This window comes from Oryctolagus cuniculus, chromosome 9 (assembly GCF_964237555.1).
Source record: "Oryctolagus cuniculus chromosome 9, mOryCun1.1, whole genome shotgun sequence".
NCBI lineage: Eukaryota > Metazoa > Chordata > Mammalia > Lagomorpha > Leporidae > Oryctolagus > Oryctolagus cuniculus.
Window position 1 is genome coordinate 120,797,585 of NC_091440.1, and position 14,856 is coordinate 120,812,440.

Below are 14,856 nucleotides of genomic sequence, written 5' to 3' on the forward strand. Positions count from 1 at the left end.
CTCTCATTGTCCACTCTGCCTGAAAAAAAAAAAAAGAATGACTGACACAGCCCAAACAAGAAAGTGCTCACATTACTGTGTCAATTATATTTAAAATGTACGTGCTGATCACCAAATTTTCATGTATCCTGTAGAAACCTACCAAGGGCTTTTCACTGAAACTCAGAAGGGACAGTTTTCCAGCTATTGCTTGCAGTTATAAATACATGCATTGCCTAAGTAAACGTTTACATTCCAGATACACTGTAGGCAATTCATGTTTGCTGAATAAATTCTCTACCTTAAACATACATTTGCATGCTTCTTGTTGTGTGAGTGGCATCTGTTTTACATAAGGCAACGCAGTGCAGAAGTCCGTCTTCACATGTACAGAGCGCGTGTGTGAATGTACGTTAAAGGTCTGACCTGTCATCAAGCACTGTTTCCTAAGCACGTGCTATACTTCACTTAACCCTTTATAAGCAAAACAAAGCCTAAGGCCCTCGAGAGGTAACAGCAGAGGAGCAGAGGTCGACAGATGACAGCATTCATGAAACAAACAAGTCAGTGTCACCAGAGAAATGTGTGAGAGTTCTGATGTCATTTTTATATTGGAGCTGTGGTTGGGAATCACCTTTCCCTACCCAGTAGCCACTCTGGTCTGTCTTGTCTTCCCTGTTCTTACCCCCTTTGATCTCAAGATATCCCTCAGTTTCAGGGAAGACAGCAGAAGTTCTTTCATTCTAGAGCAATCTCTTCTTCTTTTGTCCAGTACTTTTTTTTCCAAGCTACGACTGACCCAATTGTAGCCACCAACATGTTTGCGGAAGCCAGCCAAGGAGGAGGGAATGACACAATCCTGTGTGAGCGCAGACTGAACTTCGCAGAGAGAAATGTCCTCCTCCGACCTGAGTCTGTATGCCTTCATGTGGACAGCAGAGGTGCAGATGTAGCAACCACTATGTGACCCAAAGAGAAAGACCAGGACAGTCACAAACGTCAACTCTTGATATCACTGAGCCAATGAACTCATGCCACCAACATTCTACTCCTGAACTTGCCTAAGTTATAAAAATTAATCACTACTTGGTTAACTGATGGTTTTTTTTTTTTGTTTTGTTTTTTTTTTTTTTAGATTTTCTAATGCATGTAGACAACACTGTAGCATAGACACAGTCTTCTTAGGATAACTACATGTGCATAGGAGACTTCTCCCCCCCCCCCCCACACACACATTTCAGGTGAACATGCTCAGTTTCTACTGTATTAACTCTGCCTGGTGGGGTAAGGACAACAAAAAACGACATTTTTGTCATCTCCTGTGAGGTACGGATACTTTCACACACAATGTCAAGTACTGGTATGCAGTTGATTCTGTGGTCAAAATCATGCCATCTGGGTGCTAATGAAGCAGAATGGGTGCTTGCGCAAAACAAATGGATGACAGTCTGCTGTTCGTGTTTCCCCACCTGAATGGCTTACTTTCTCTACCCCTAACACTAAGATTGGTGCTATGTGTTATCTGTAATAGAGCTATGTGGCAAAAGATACTGTTATTTGAATATACAATCAGTCTATAATTAACCAGAGATGACAATTATAAATAACACTGTCCCAGAGTTTCCAAGAAACCTGACACACACAGTTCTTGGGTATGTTGAAACACTTCCAAGAAAAGTAAAGAAGTGAAAAATCTCTTACAAGTCTTCAATTAAAATGTGTTTCAGTAAAAATGACTTTCATGATGTGTTTTTGGTACATATCACTGCAAAAACATTTGTCCCTATCTTCGCACCTCTAATTGTTTTAACCGTCCAATTAGAGCTTTTCAGATTGAAGACCTTCTAGTTGGGACAACCTTGTTAGCTCTGTGAGGGGTAAAGGAAAGCTAAAGTGCATGAGGTTTCTGTACCCAAGAAAACTGATCTCCACTCCAGCAGTCCAGTTACCTGCATCCAAATCATGGTATCTCTCGTCTTCTAGACTCATGGAAGCACCACATTGCATTAATTATTTTTCCCTGTTCCTTTATTCTGTTTCTTTCCATCTTTCTGCTTTCTCTCTCCCCACTCCTTAATATTCCAAATATTTTATGGGTTTAGGGAGTTAGGGGTATTATTTTAGATAGAAAAATGTCCTTCCTCTGGGGTTCAAATGATATTATATCCAAGACAGATGAGGAACTTGTCATAGACTGTTTGTGGATATATCTACTTTGTCAACTCAGGTAAATAACTGATCTGATATGCTACATATACGGGGCCTTTATTCACCTCCTGCAGGTGGGCTAACACATGCAGATATATGAAATAATTTGCTCTACACTTGAAGTCACTTAGAGGCAACAGCCACATTTTCTAATATGGTTTTATCTAATCCAGGACCCAGCACAGTCCTAAATCCATAGTGGGTGCCGTTGTTGAATAACTGTGGACTAAAATATACAAACATGACATTTCTTATTCCTGAGATTTATACACAGAGACTCCAGCTAGTTCAGCAGGAAAAGACAACCACAAACTACACTACTACCTGCTCCAAAGCGTCAATGACTTGTTCTTTCTCAGGTGCCACTAATACCCTAAGGGATGAGCTATTTCAGATCATTCAGGTGTGAAGGTTTACTTAGGAGTCCGTCATTCTGTTACAATAATGGATCTGCTTCATTTTCAGAATGTAATATTTTCACTTAAAAACCCATAAAAATATGAGACTATATCAAGATGTAACTCCACTGCACTGAAAGTGCATGGTGAAGAGATGCGGGAAGCATCAACTTCTGGAGAATAGAGACATCTTAATTGGCCGACAGGCTTTGGCAGGTATTACTCCAAAGAGAGATTTTTTTTTTTAAAAGCGAAAGAAAAAAGAGAAGCAACAGCTACCAACAGAGGCAACTGTCACTCCTCCAACCCAAACAGCAGGTGCTAATCAGAGAAATAAAGTACGAAGTGGAGGTGGAACAAGACAAGGAGATAAGGTCTCCAAACAATGGGCGAGTACAGAATACAGTGAATGCAGATGGCTCCACTCCTGTTACTTATTCAAAAGGCTGTGCAGAGTCACTGGAGCCAGCCCAGTCATGTGTTAGAACAACAGCTGATCTGTATTAGGGAAGATTAACTCAGAGTGCCATGGTGGAGGGCCCAGGATTATTCTATGTACTTCCATTGCCTTACAAGCCGTCAGCACAATTATTGCCCTCCGATGTGAATGACTGATCTGTAACCACAGCTAAACAGCATGCTGCTTAGGGGCCTAGGAGCTTCATGAAGATGAATTTCCATACCATCAAAGTGCTTTTAATGGGCTCCCTGATCCAACCACAAGGCCTGTTTTGCAAGTATATAGAACTCAGGATGAAGGCTTCCTGTCCAAAAGGATTTGGTCGGTTGTCACTTGACAATTCCCAGCCAGCACAGGGGAGGAGAAGGGGGGAGATAGGTAGAGTTGTCTCTGCTTTGGAGGATTAAAAAAAGAGAGAGAGAGAGAGTACAGATGCTTGCTGAATGCAACCAACTGCTGTATCCACAGCTGAATTCAATGCGCTTAACAAATAACGGCAATTTAGCTATGCTTGCGAGGAATAGCTTGAGTCACTTTGCATTAGCATCTGGCTGAGTGTTAAACTCATTTCTACATGGGGAGCACAGAAAAGGAATTTCTGTTCAAGCATCCTTTCAAGATTGTTTAAATATTTGAATATAAATTCCTTTATGCTTGCTATCATTCCTTCTTAGAGCTGTCACTTTGCTTCTCCCCTTCCCTTCTGGTGCTTAGCTATACAAATGTTGTGCCCTGCTCAGAGCATGGATGTCTCACTTCTTATGTGCTAGGACTGCACTGGATGTATCCTGACCCACGCTTCGCTCTCCCCTCTGGAGACCAAACAGAATTGATACTGTTTCTCCATCCTAAGTTTGTCACCGTGTTAGGAACAGAGAAAAAGTGGTTGTGACAGGACCCCACCCCCTCAACATTTCACCTGCATTATGCTTCACTCGGATGATACATCCAGTCCCCTAGAAAACCCAGGACACCAGAAAGCCATCCAAATTAGCAATCTGCTGATTTTGGACAATTCTATTGGACTCATAAGCGTCCAGTGATAATTAGCTTTCAAGTTATTACTAAGTGGCCCATTTTTCTGTCTTGTCTACTTTATATCCTTGTAAATATGATTGTATAAAGGGGTTTCGTGACACTGAACATTGCCATTTGAAACGTATCAAACATCACCAAGAGCAGTACATCATTCTGAGCATTCCATAAAAACTCATATTTTTCTGAACAAAAAACAATGTATGCTTAGACAAAGCACCTTGAAATAATTACATCTCGGACAAATTCACAAGTTTTCCCAGCTTTCGGTGTAACACATAACGTCAAAGTTTTCAAAAGATAGTTTCATGATCAAGTCGAATTTTCCAATTGTGCAGTCACCAAACACTTGACAGTGCTCTTTTGCATTGGAAACATATTATGACAGGCTCAGCTTCCTAAATACTTAGAATATGAGCATGGGTATCATCCAAGCTTATGCTGATTAAAGAAGATTCAGCAGTTTCAAATCCAGCTCATCCCCAAATACAAGTTAAGCATCTCGGTAAAGCGAAACTTTCACTCACGGAGGTTTCAAGTGCCATTTCATTTTAATACAAACCGGAGGCATAAAGAGGGATATTAATTGTCAATAAGGTTTGGAGATGGGCAAGAGAATTAGAAGTCTTCTCATTTCCAGATGGTTTTGATTATCATAGACATGAGGACTTCTGTGTTGACAGAGGGCACAGAGGGAGGGAGAACCGTCGTCCTTAAGAAGATGAGAAGATACAAAGAAAAGCATTCAGGCAATTTAATTCAGTGTTCCTGGAAGGTAGATTATTTGATGAACTAACCTTTTCTGCTCGGCAGTTATTGAGACCCAAGCTATTCACAACAGCCACTTTCCCATCAAGCACCTGCTGTTCCCGCCGAAGTTGCTCCTTCATCTGCCGAGCCTCTTGGATAGCCTTGGTGACAGCATCATGGTCATTTAAATAACCTGGAAATGGGACAGATTCAAGGATATGTTCTGTACAGATGCATGGAGAGGCTAATCTTTAACCACAACAATCACTTCTGTTTTGGGTAATGGCTAGGATCTACCATGCAGTAATTTCTCCATGGAATTTGTCTAAAAGAAATGAATGAATAATTGATAATGCCAATTTAGAGTCAGACATGAACTGGACGCCAAACATCTGTAACAAAGGCATAATGTTTAAGTGAAATATGGTTGATTCTAAATATTTGGGAAGAAGCTTAACGTTTAATTTGTATGTAAACCTTTTAGTTCCCATCTGAATATTCCGTAGTGCAGAAATAAAAACTATCCTTAGGTTTCCCCCCCCTCCCCCAGGCAAAGAACTTCTGAATGTTAACATAGGATCTAGGTATTGCTAATTATCACTATAATTACTGAATCTCTCAAAATAGTACAACAATCAACTGTGTACAACACTACTAGGTTTGTTATTTTTACAGAAAGAACAAATTACTATTAACTGACTGAAAAAAGAACATTTTCTCCCTAAATCCATTTCTGGTGAAATAAACCACAGGTGGCAGTGGTTTGCTATGGATATAAACTTGTAATAGTTGAGAGGCTAAATTTTAAGCACAGAATATAGCCAAGCACCTGTAATTGTTTGACAAGAACTTGCGACTACTGTTAACTACAGTCACACTTAATTCACACGCTTCACAACATGGTCACGTGACCACCTTGTGTCTGCAGCCCCACAAGCCAGAGTGAGTAAAACCCATTACCAAAATACTTCTTTTTTTAAAGAGTAACAGGTCCAAGGAGTAAAATTAATTTGGTATTTAATGTTAACCTTCCCACTGGCCATTTATCTATTTAGTGCACATTATCATGATGGTCTGCATAACCCTAGGGTAGAAAACTAACAGGAAATGAGTCTTTTGCAAATATTCAAAGGAAAGCTAATGTCTCATCTTTCTCTCTCCCTATCTTTTAACTGGGGCATAAAATGGCATAAAATGAATCTGTAATATGAAATTGCCCAGAAAAGGGACTTGTTTGTGACATGAGGCTAAATCTACCCAGATCCATTGGTGAATTGTGACAGATGGAGGGACTGTGAGACAGAAGGCAGGCACTAATCACACATAAAATGACCGGCTTGCCTCAACATGTTCCATGGATTCCAGCAAACTTTACACCCTAATCCATTTTTAGAACAAAAAACATCTGGGCCATAAATCCTCTAATCTGCCAAAACACGCTATTAAATCCCATGATTTGTTGAAAAACACTAAGATTAAAGAAAGGAAATATAAAATGGCTAACTGCCGTGTTAGGAAAGTGTTATTAATACTCTTTCTTTGTCTCAATTATGAATGTTCTGGTACTAAAGAGCCTTGTCTAATCACGTCAGATTACACATCCTCGTTGTATTGCTAGACTCTTCTATCTGATCTGCTGATTGCCAAAAAACATAGCGTATTTTCTTGCCGCTTAAACATTTCTATTGAAGAAACCGATGTCAGATTAGTGTAGCGCCTCAGTGCTGGAAGATTTCCAAATGATCCGTGCCCTTCCCCCCTCTTACTACACAAGGACTAGACCTGGTCCTCTGCTCTCTTCCAGGTAGAAAGGGAGGTTCCAGTTGAGCTGAGCTGACAGGGAGGGGGAACCTGGACAGTTAATATTATTGTGCCTTCCAGAGCTAACTCACTAGAACTTATGCAAAGAACAAAGTACCTCTGCTGATTATAAACACAATGTGCACTAGGACCAACTATTTAGACCTGGGACAGATCTTTAGGGTTAGTATTTTTACTATAAGATGGTTGCATTTCACCCTATGTTGTCCTCTACATTCCAACTTGGCTCTCCATAACAACTTTCTCAAGAAGCATGTCTTGAACTTACTCTGTTCATGAACAATATTTTTCTAGAAACAAAGATAGCTCATATGACCATGATGATCTTGGTACACTCCTTCAGTAAGGTCTTAAGAGGGATCAGCCTTGGGGCCAGCGCTGTGGCTCAGCGGGTTAACACCCTGGCCTGAAGCACTGGCATCCCATATGCGCGCCAGTTCTAGTCTTGGCTGCCCGTCTTCTGATCCAGCTCTCTGCTGTGGACTGGGATAGCAGAAGATGGCCCAAGTCCTTGGGCCCCTGCACCCACGTGGGAGACCTGGAGGAAGCTCCTGGCTCCTGGCTTTGGATCAGCACAGCTCCAGCCATTGTGTCCATCTGGGGAGTGAACCAGTGGATGGAAGACCTCTCTCTCTGTCTCTACCTCTCTCTGTAACTCTGTCTTTCAAATAAAATAAAATAAATCTTTTTTAAAAAAAAAGAAGGTTCAGCCTTGATTTTCCTATCCTCTGACCTACAATCATGCATTTTGCAGTCTGTCTTGTTTCTAGGTAGTCTATTTAGCATTTCCATAGCACAGATACATTGAAATGGATTGGCCCATGTTGTTGAAGAAAACACAAATTCTTTATACTTTTTAGGGACTGCCAAGATAACACTGTGTAGAAAAAAATAATTAATACAGATGCAACAGGAATGTAAATTATTATGGAGGAGAATAACTGGCAGACTGCTGTTCTGTGAAGGCTATTTAAATTCTGAGGCATCTGTGTGTAGATGGAAAGAGGTGTTCACTTTAAAAAAAACATTTTTGCTTCTGGAGACACTTGACTTTGAGCCATAGTATGGTCTGGAATTCTTTTTTTTTTTTTTTTTTTTTTTGACAGGCAGAGTTAGACAGTGAGAGAGAGAGAGAGAGAGAGACAGAGCTAAAGGTCTTCCTTCCATTCGTTCACCCCCCAAAGTGGCCGCTACGGCCAGTGCCTTGCGGCCGGTGCGCTGCGCTGATCCGAAGCCAGGAAGCAGGTGCCTGCTCCTGGTCTCCCATGGGGTGCAGGGCCCATGGACCTGGGCTATCGTCCACTGCCTTCCTGGGCCACAGCAGAGAGCTGGAGTGGAAGAGGAGCAACTGGGACAGAATCCGGCGCCCCGACCAGGACTAGGACGTGGGGTGCCAGTGCCACAGACGGAGGATTAGCCAAGTGAGCCGTGGTGCCGGCCTGGTATGTAATTCTAACGTTAGCATTCGCTATGTTAAATCATAAGGCGATTTATGCATTACAGAGTTCATTCCTAACAGGGTGGTTTGCTGGTTCTCTATATTTTGTTCTCACCATGATCACAAATCCCTATCCTTTCTGACACTCAGCAAATGGTCTTAGCCTCAGATGTTGCAAAGACCAATGAAACTAAACTCTCACCTTCCTGCTCCCAACCCAGTCCCTACCCTCTGCTGGATCTAAATATCCATTGGCAACCATTTGACCATTTCCTCCTTCTCTTTGAATGGAAATGGTGTTCTGACTTTCCATCAAGGCAAATCCCCTAAATTCCTATTCTACATTTTTATTCCTAGAAGGAGAGGTCAATCTCCTTCTCATGTCTATCACCCACCAGATCTTCTCTACCATCTCCTCCACTTGCACCTCTAAGTACATAACAAGCTTTCTCTCCGCTCAGTTTTGCCTTCTTTGTTTGTCTTTTTGTATTTTCTAAGTCCGACTGCTCAAAGACACTTTATCTCACACTCTCTCGTTCCCTTCTAACTTTCCAATTTGCACAGCACTCTTGTTTCTGCTGCCCTTGGTCTTCTGGTTGCCAATCTAAGCGATACTTTGCATCGCCTGCAGGAAGACAGCACTGTGCAGGCTGTCATTATGGTAATCTCCTCCTTTCTTGTTTCTTCTTTCTTCCCTCCTGTATCTTCTTGTCCCTCCCTGTGATCCTTTCTCCACCTGAGATTTTGGTCTGAGGTTCCGATCATCAGAAAAAGTATATGATCCGGAGTCAGCAAGGAAAGTTGCTCTATCTTTCCAAGTCTTAATTGTCTTAGTGACTACATGGAGGTAACACTCACTAGATAACACAAATGTTGTCAAGTTTAAATGAGTTAACAAAGTAATTTAGCATGATAAATGGCCCGTGAGTGTTATTCATTAACTGTCACTTTACAAAGTAGAATAGAGAAGTAAGTTGAACTTGGGGACTGGATTCAGACTGGATTACAGATATGATTCTACTTCTTGGAAAGTCTGATACTTGGCAAACTGTAACATGTAATCTAAGTAGCCACTTCCCTCAACTGTAAAGTAAACGTAAGGTTGCTGAAAGAATTAAATGAAATGATGTGTGTGGAGTGGAAGAGAGCATTTGGTATTTGAAGAGGCAGTAAGATTTTCTAACACTCTGCTTTTCCCTATAGGCTCCCTCTCATCACTTTGCTGCCTAGCTTGGACCATTACGATGAAATGTGAGAAGGGAGACTGTCATCTTCTGGTTGGTATTGAGATTCAATGAAATGGGGTTGACCCAATGGAATCTGAAGAGAACCAAAATATTCACTGGATACTTTTTACTCTGCCTTCAATTACACACAACAGTGCCTCTAAAGGCAGTATCAGGAGTAACTATGCATGTAGAAGAACTTCTACATGTAGTAATAGTAAGCAAATGAGATGGCAAAGGACAATATGCCTGCCAGTTAACACCCTAAATGAAATTTGAGAAGCAGGGGTTAGGAATCAATACTCTAATTTGTAAGGCTATGTAACTGGTTAAATTTACCCCAAATTGATGTTTAATGCACTAATGTATCTTATTAACCATTAGCAAAATAATTCTCAATTTTCCATTTTTTAAAAGCCCTTTATATATATTTTCAGGGGCAGTAAAATGAGTGACAAATTGGAAATTCCAATTTTAGAATAAATTCTAGAGGGAAAGAACTAATAAAGGCCTTCACACAAGGAAAGAAAATAAATAGGAAGCTACCCATAATGATTTAAGTCTACCCAACAACTATATCCAAGTTCGAACTCCCATTATCTATGAATATGACCTTAATTAGGGTCACACAGGATCTCTGATGAAGCACTTGGGGAACTTGAGCTAAGGTCACCTGCATCTAGGACTTTTCCCTAAATCCAGTGCCTACTGCCCTTTGGGGAGAAAGGAGGAAAAGAGCTTTGACACACAGAGACAAGAGAAGAAGGCTATGTGGTCACAGAGGCAAAGACTGGAGTGTTGCATCTATAAACAAGGAACACCTAGGATTGCCAGGAGACACCAAGAATCAGGCAAGAGGCATCAAGCAGCTTGTCTCGCAGGACCTCCAGAAGGAACTAACTCTGATGACGCCTTGCCTTCAGACTTCTGGTCTCCGGAACAGTGAAAGAACACATTTTTGTTTTATGTCACTCACTTTATGATAATTGTTTGTTACCTGCAGCCTCAGGAAACCATTATACCACGCTTGGACTTAAATGTACCCCTGAGGATTGATGGGGGATTCCAAGGACTGTAAAGTAACTATCGCTTGCTTCTAACCCTTCCTGATTTCTAGACACACATCTGTCTACTAAGCTGCTCTACTTGAATGTCTCTTGACTACCTGTAATGCAGCATGTCTAGCACAGAATTCATTGTCTTCCCACTGCCTCTGTCTGCCCTTTCTACATTCCACAGAACTCCTCACTTGCCCATTCAGTCACTTGGGAGTCATCTCAGATTTCTCAGAGACAAAAGGCAGCCATGCTTGGACAAGTTTTGCCTCCTTCTCAGTTCTCAAATTTGCTTCTCCATCCCCTTGGTCTCTGCTTTCACTAAAGCTACCTTCTATCTCACTTGGCTAACGCCTTTCCCTCCTACTTGATCTCTCTATGTTTAGGCTTACAATTGAATTGTTCTCCCACTCCACTTCCAGATAAAGCATCCCAAAATATATAAGAATAAATAAATACAATAAAAGGAATTTGGATGTCAAAATCCCTGATTACTAAAACTATGTCTTTGTATTGCAGTTCTTACAGGAGCATTTCATAAAATAATGATCCGTAACACCTAACACAAAAATCATCCCATGCCCAAGTAAGTGTAGGAGATAAGTGAGATTAAAATGACTTCCTTACTGCATGAGTTTTGAACACCTTGGATTTGTTCATGTGCACTGTGATTCTTCAAAAGATAACAACAGTCTACAGCCTTTCCCAAATACACTGACACTTTGGAGATTCTTCAGTGTTCCCCCAAAACACATCACTCTGGGATATGTTCCAAATCCTTTAGCATATCCTGCAAGCTTCTTCAGGATATCAACTCTGCTTCTCCTTCCCGCACCCCCTCCTGACAATCTCATGCAAACCCTGAGTTTAAACTGCACAGTGCTTTTTCTCTGTTCAAGGTCAGACCTTTCTCCTCTCACTCCACTCCTGTCTTCCAGGCTCTGCGTTTGTGCCGAGGTGGCCTCTCTTTCTGGTGTGTGTAGGAATTTATTCTAACATTACCCCCTTCTGTGAGGACTTAGCTGACATACCCCAGACATGCTCGTTGGCAAGATCAGTACTTCTGGTTTTTATGCTCCTTTGAAACCTCACAAATGCTTTACTGTTATGTTGTCTTGCATTTTCCTAAGGTTGCCTTTCACATCTGTCTATGAGCTACTTGAGGACTTGCTTTTCTTCAGTCTTTATCCCTTTGGCCCAGGCCAGGGATAATGCCTATTTCAAAGTTGAAAGTATCTCTCTTTATAATTTCAAGTTCATTGATTATCTCTGTCTTCACATCAGTGGAAGCCTGTACCATATGGCAGATTTATTAAAATTCATGGAGTTAACAGATGATATCAAGGCAATATAAATTCTTATTAACTGCATATTTATTTTAAATAGAATTTTTTAGGTCCTTGTATAAGTACAGGCATAATGTGTTTCAAGTGATTTTCAACAAATATTAATTTTCTTCCTACTTTTAAAATCACTTATCATTAGTTATTTGCCATCTTGGTATGTAGCCATCTCTTCATTTGGGAAAGCTCATAAGAATTAGATAATAAATGTGAAAGCAATTTAATTTATAAACTGTACACAGCTATGCAAGGGTGAGAGTCTGGCTCCGTAGTTAAAATGCCAGTTAAGATATCCTCATCCTAGGTCAGAGTGCGTGGGTTCAAGTCTCAGCTCCACTCCCAGTTCCAGCTTCCTGATCCGGCAGATCCATGGAGGAAGCAGCTTATGACTCAGGAAGTGGATCCCTGCCGCTCAGCTGAGAGTCCTGCACGAGTTTCCAGCTTCCAGCTTGGGCCCTACCCAGACCCAGTCAGTGTGCGCATTTGGGGAGTGAACCAGTGCGCGTAAACCAGTACTCTGTCTGTATCTCTATCTCTTTACCTTTCATAAAAAAAGTTCCATCTAAATATTAATTGCTAGATATGGCTGAACAACATTTTTTTTAAAGATTTGTTTATTTGAAAGGCAGAGTTAGAGAGAGAGAGAGAGCTAGAGGCAGAGGCAGAGAGAGGCAGAGAGAGAGAGAGAGAGAGTGTGAGTGAGTCAGAGTCTTTCATCTGCTAGTTCACTTCCCATAATGGCTGCAAGAGCCATGGCTGGGGCAGGCCAAAGCCAGGAGCCAGGAGCTTCATCTGGGTGTCCCACGTGGGTACAAGGGCCCAAGCACTTGGACTACCTTCAGCGCTTTCTCAGGCATACTAGCAGGGAGCTGAATCAAAAGTGGAGCACCCAAGACTTGAACAGGCACCCATATGGGATGCTGGCTCTGCATATGGTGGCTTAACCTGCCGTGCCACAGTGCCGGCCCCTGGATGATAATCTTAACTTTCTTGATAACCCAAAGGTTTTTGATGAATTACAATATTCAAGTTCAGTCAACTACTCTCCTCTAAGATTTTCACATTAAAACCCTCAGAAAATTTTTCATTAAAAACTTAAACTGATGAAGCTCCAATTCCTCTGTCACCATATTTTAAATTAGAAACTTAGAGAAATAGGATACCAGTTCATGAACTTGGAAATATTTTCCTCCATTTCAGCTGGTTAATATGCATCTACAACAGGTGCTCAGGGGAAGGTTGACTTTCCATAAGCCTCTGAGGGAAGGAGGAGAAGGGTAAACATGAGAGCTTCCTGTTTGTTTCAGAGATACACAAGGGCAGACTGTAGGCTCCTACAGCCTCAGTCCAAGATGTTTCGTCTGCTTGTCCTCCAGGGTTGGCAGAATAAATGGCAGAGAGAAGCCATTGAGTTCCCTTTTGTTAACGGGATGAGAGAAAGGACAAATGGCTGGGAACAGCATCAAATGCTAAGAGGACAGCAAGAGGCAGCGACTGAAAAGGAAGGCCGCCGCCCAGAGAGCCTGCTGCAAGGCTCCCGCCCGGCTGGCTTCCAATCTCAGCAAGCTACTTGCTCTTCATGAATACTGGTATCCTGAAAACTGCACCAGAGCAAATACACACAGCCCCACGCAACTTCCTATTCTCTGACAGCAACTGACTTGAAATTCCTAGGTAGACACTTAGCCTCTTTATGTCTCTGGCCTTTACATATAAAGTAAGTCGTGACCAGATGCTGTGCTTATCTGCTCTAATTAAAGACCTATAATTCTAGAAGAGCGGTAGTGAGAAGATAGATGAAAAAATGCTTTGAACAAAAGTTAAAAGCATTACATGTATGGATAACACAGGCTGATAAGGTCTAAAAGGGAAAGACAACACCTAGTCCAAAGACTCTAAAATTATCCACCATTCTTCTGAACTACCCGTGCCTTTTAAGGATTCCTTTCTTTAGCGCTGCCTATCATTTGCGTACCATATCTAAAGCATTCTCTTAGAATACACTGTAATACTGGTCACCAACCTCAAAAAGTCAGTCTCTGTATTTGTAGCTAATAGATATATAGCAAAGAGCCCCATGTCATTAAGGATAACTGAAGTTATCTTTTGGTCCATGGTTTTCTGTGGTTTATTAATGGCATAACACATTAATTCTTCTTTCAGGGCTGACCTTTACAACGCCATTAATCCTCACAGCTTTTATCCAACTGCATTATTACTCATTACAGTTTCAGCTTTCAACATCTGCATTTGTTGAAAAGAGAAAAGTAAATTGTAGTGGCCTCAAATCCTTGAAAAATATAAGGGATGTGTATGTGGTAACAGGACTTTTCAGGAAAAAAAAAAAGAGATGTTTTATGTAGTGGAGAAAGTCATATGATAAATGTTTTTACACACATTCTTGGCTTTCTGAAATACTTTGTCATATTTAATCCTTGTGAATGTTGAAGTAAAAAAATCCACGTATGATAAAATGCATGTATTAGTTATCATAGTATTTAAATATTTCAGTGCTAGTTCTATTACAAAATTAGCTCATATATCAACACTGAGATATTTATGAACCTTTGTGTCTATTACGGAAGTGAGTCATTCTTGCCAAATAAAATATTTTCTCTTTTACATACTGGTACATAAAAGCTAATCTCATCTTGGCACCCAGTTAGGAAGCTGAGCAGAGTAACTGGGAGCTGGACCCTAAGGATGAAAAAGGAGAAGAGTACGTGGGCATCCCAAACCTTTTCAACTTCTGCAAACTTCAGTTTTCACTGCTTCCTGTGCTCATGCTGCTGTACCACCCCAAATTGAGTTCCTCTAACACACACGCTTGCATTCTACTTTGTGGAGATGACAGCATTTGAAATACACTCTCTGGCCTTTTTTTGTCCACTCTGTGTCCATCCTCTATTTCTGTGAATTTTTACTATTTTTTCTCTTCACTCCCTCCAGTCTCAGAATGCAAGAGGGAGCTCTTCTCCTTTCCAAGGCTAATCCTTTCTCTGCTCTCTTGTTCTTGGTATATTGTCATCCTGTACTACTTCATATTTATTCATTGCCCCCACTCGTTGTCCCCTTCCTCCCTGAAAAGGAATATAGATTTAAATTCCTGTTTCTAAAATCTGTTTCTATCCAGCCTTCTCAAT

At 41.1% G+C, this 14,856-nt stretch overlaps 1 protein-coding gene across 37 annotated transcripts in view; it reads right to left on the minus strand.

The window, feature by feature from the left end:
• Window positions 1-14,856, minus strand: part of SOX5 (SRY-box transcription factor 5) — a 1,100,902-nt gene that overhangs the window by 30,474 nt on the left and 1,055,572 nt on the right. For 35 of the 37 annotated variants that reach the window (XM_070049491.1, XM_051850857.2, XM_070049490.1 and 32 more), the window contains one exon: window positions 4,878-5,023. The exons of the other annotated variants lie outside the window; for them this stretch is intronic. In XM_070049491.1, the coding sequence (XP_069905592.1) occupies window positions 4,878-5,023 (146 nt within the window). The remainder of the gene's footprint in view (window positions 1-4,877; window positions 5,024-14,856) is intronic. 37 annotated transcript variants of the gene reach the window in all.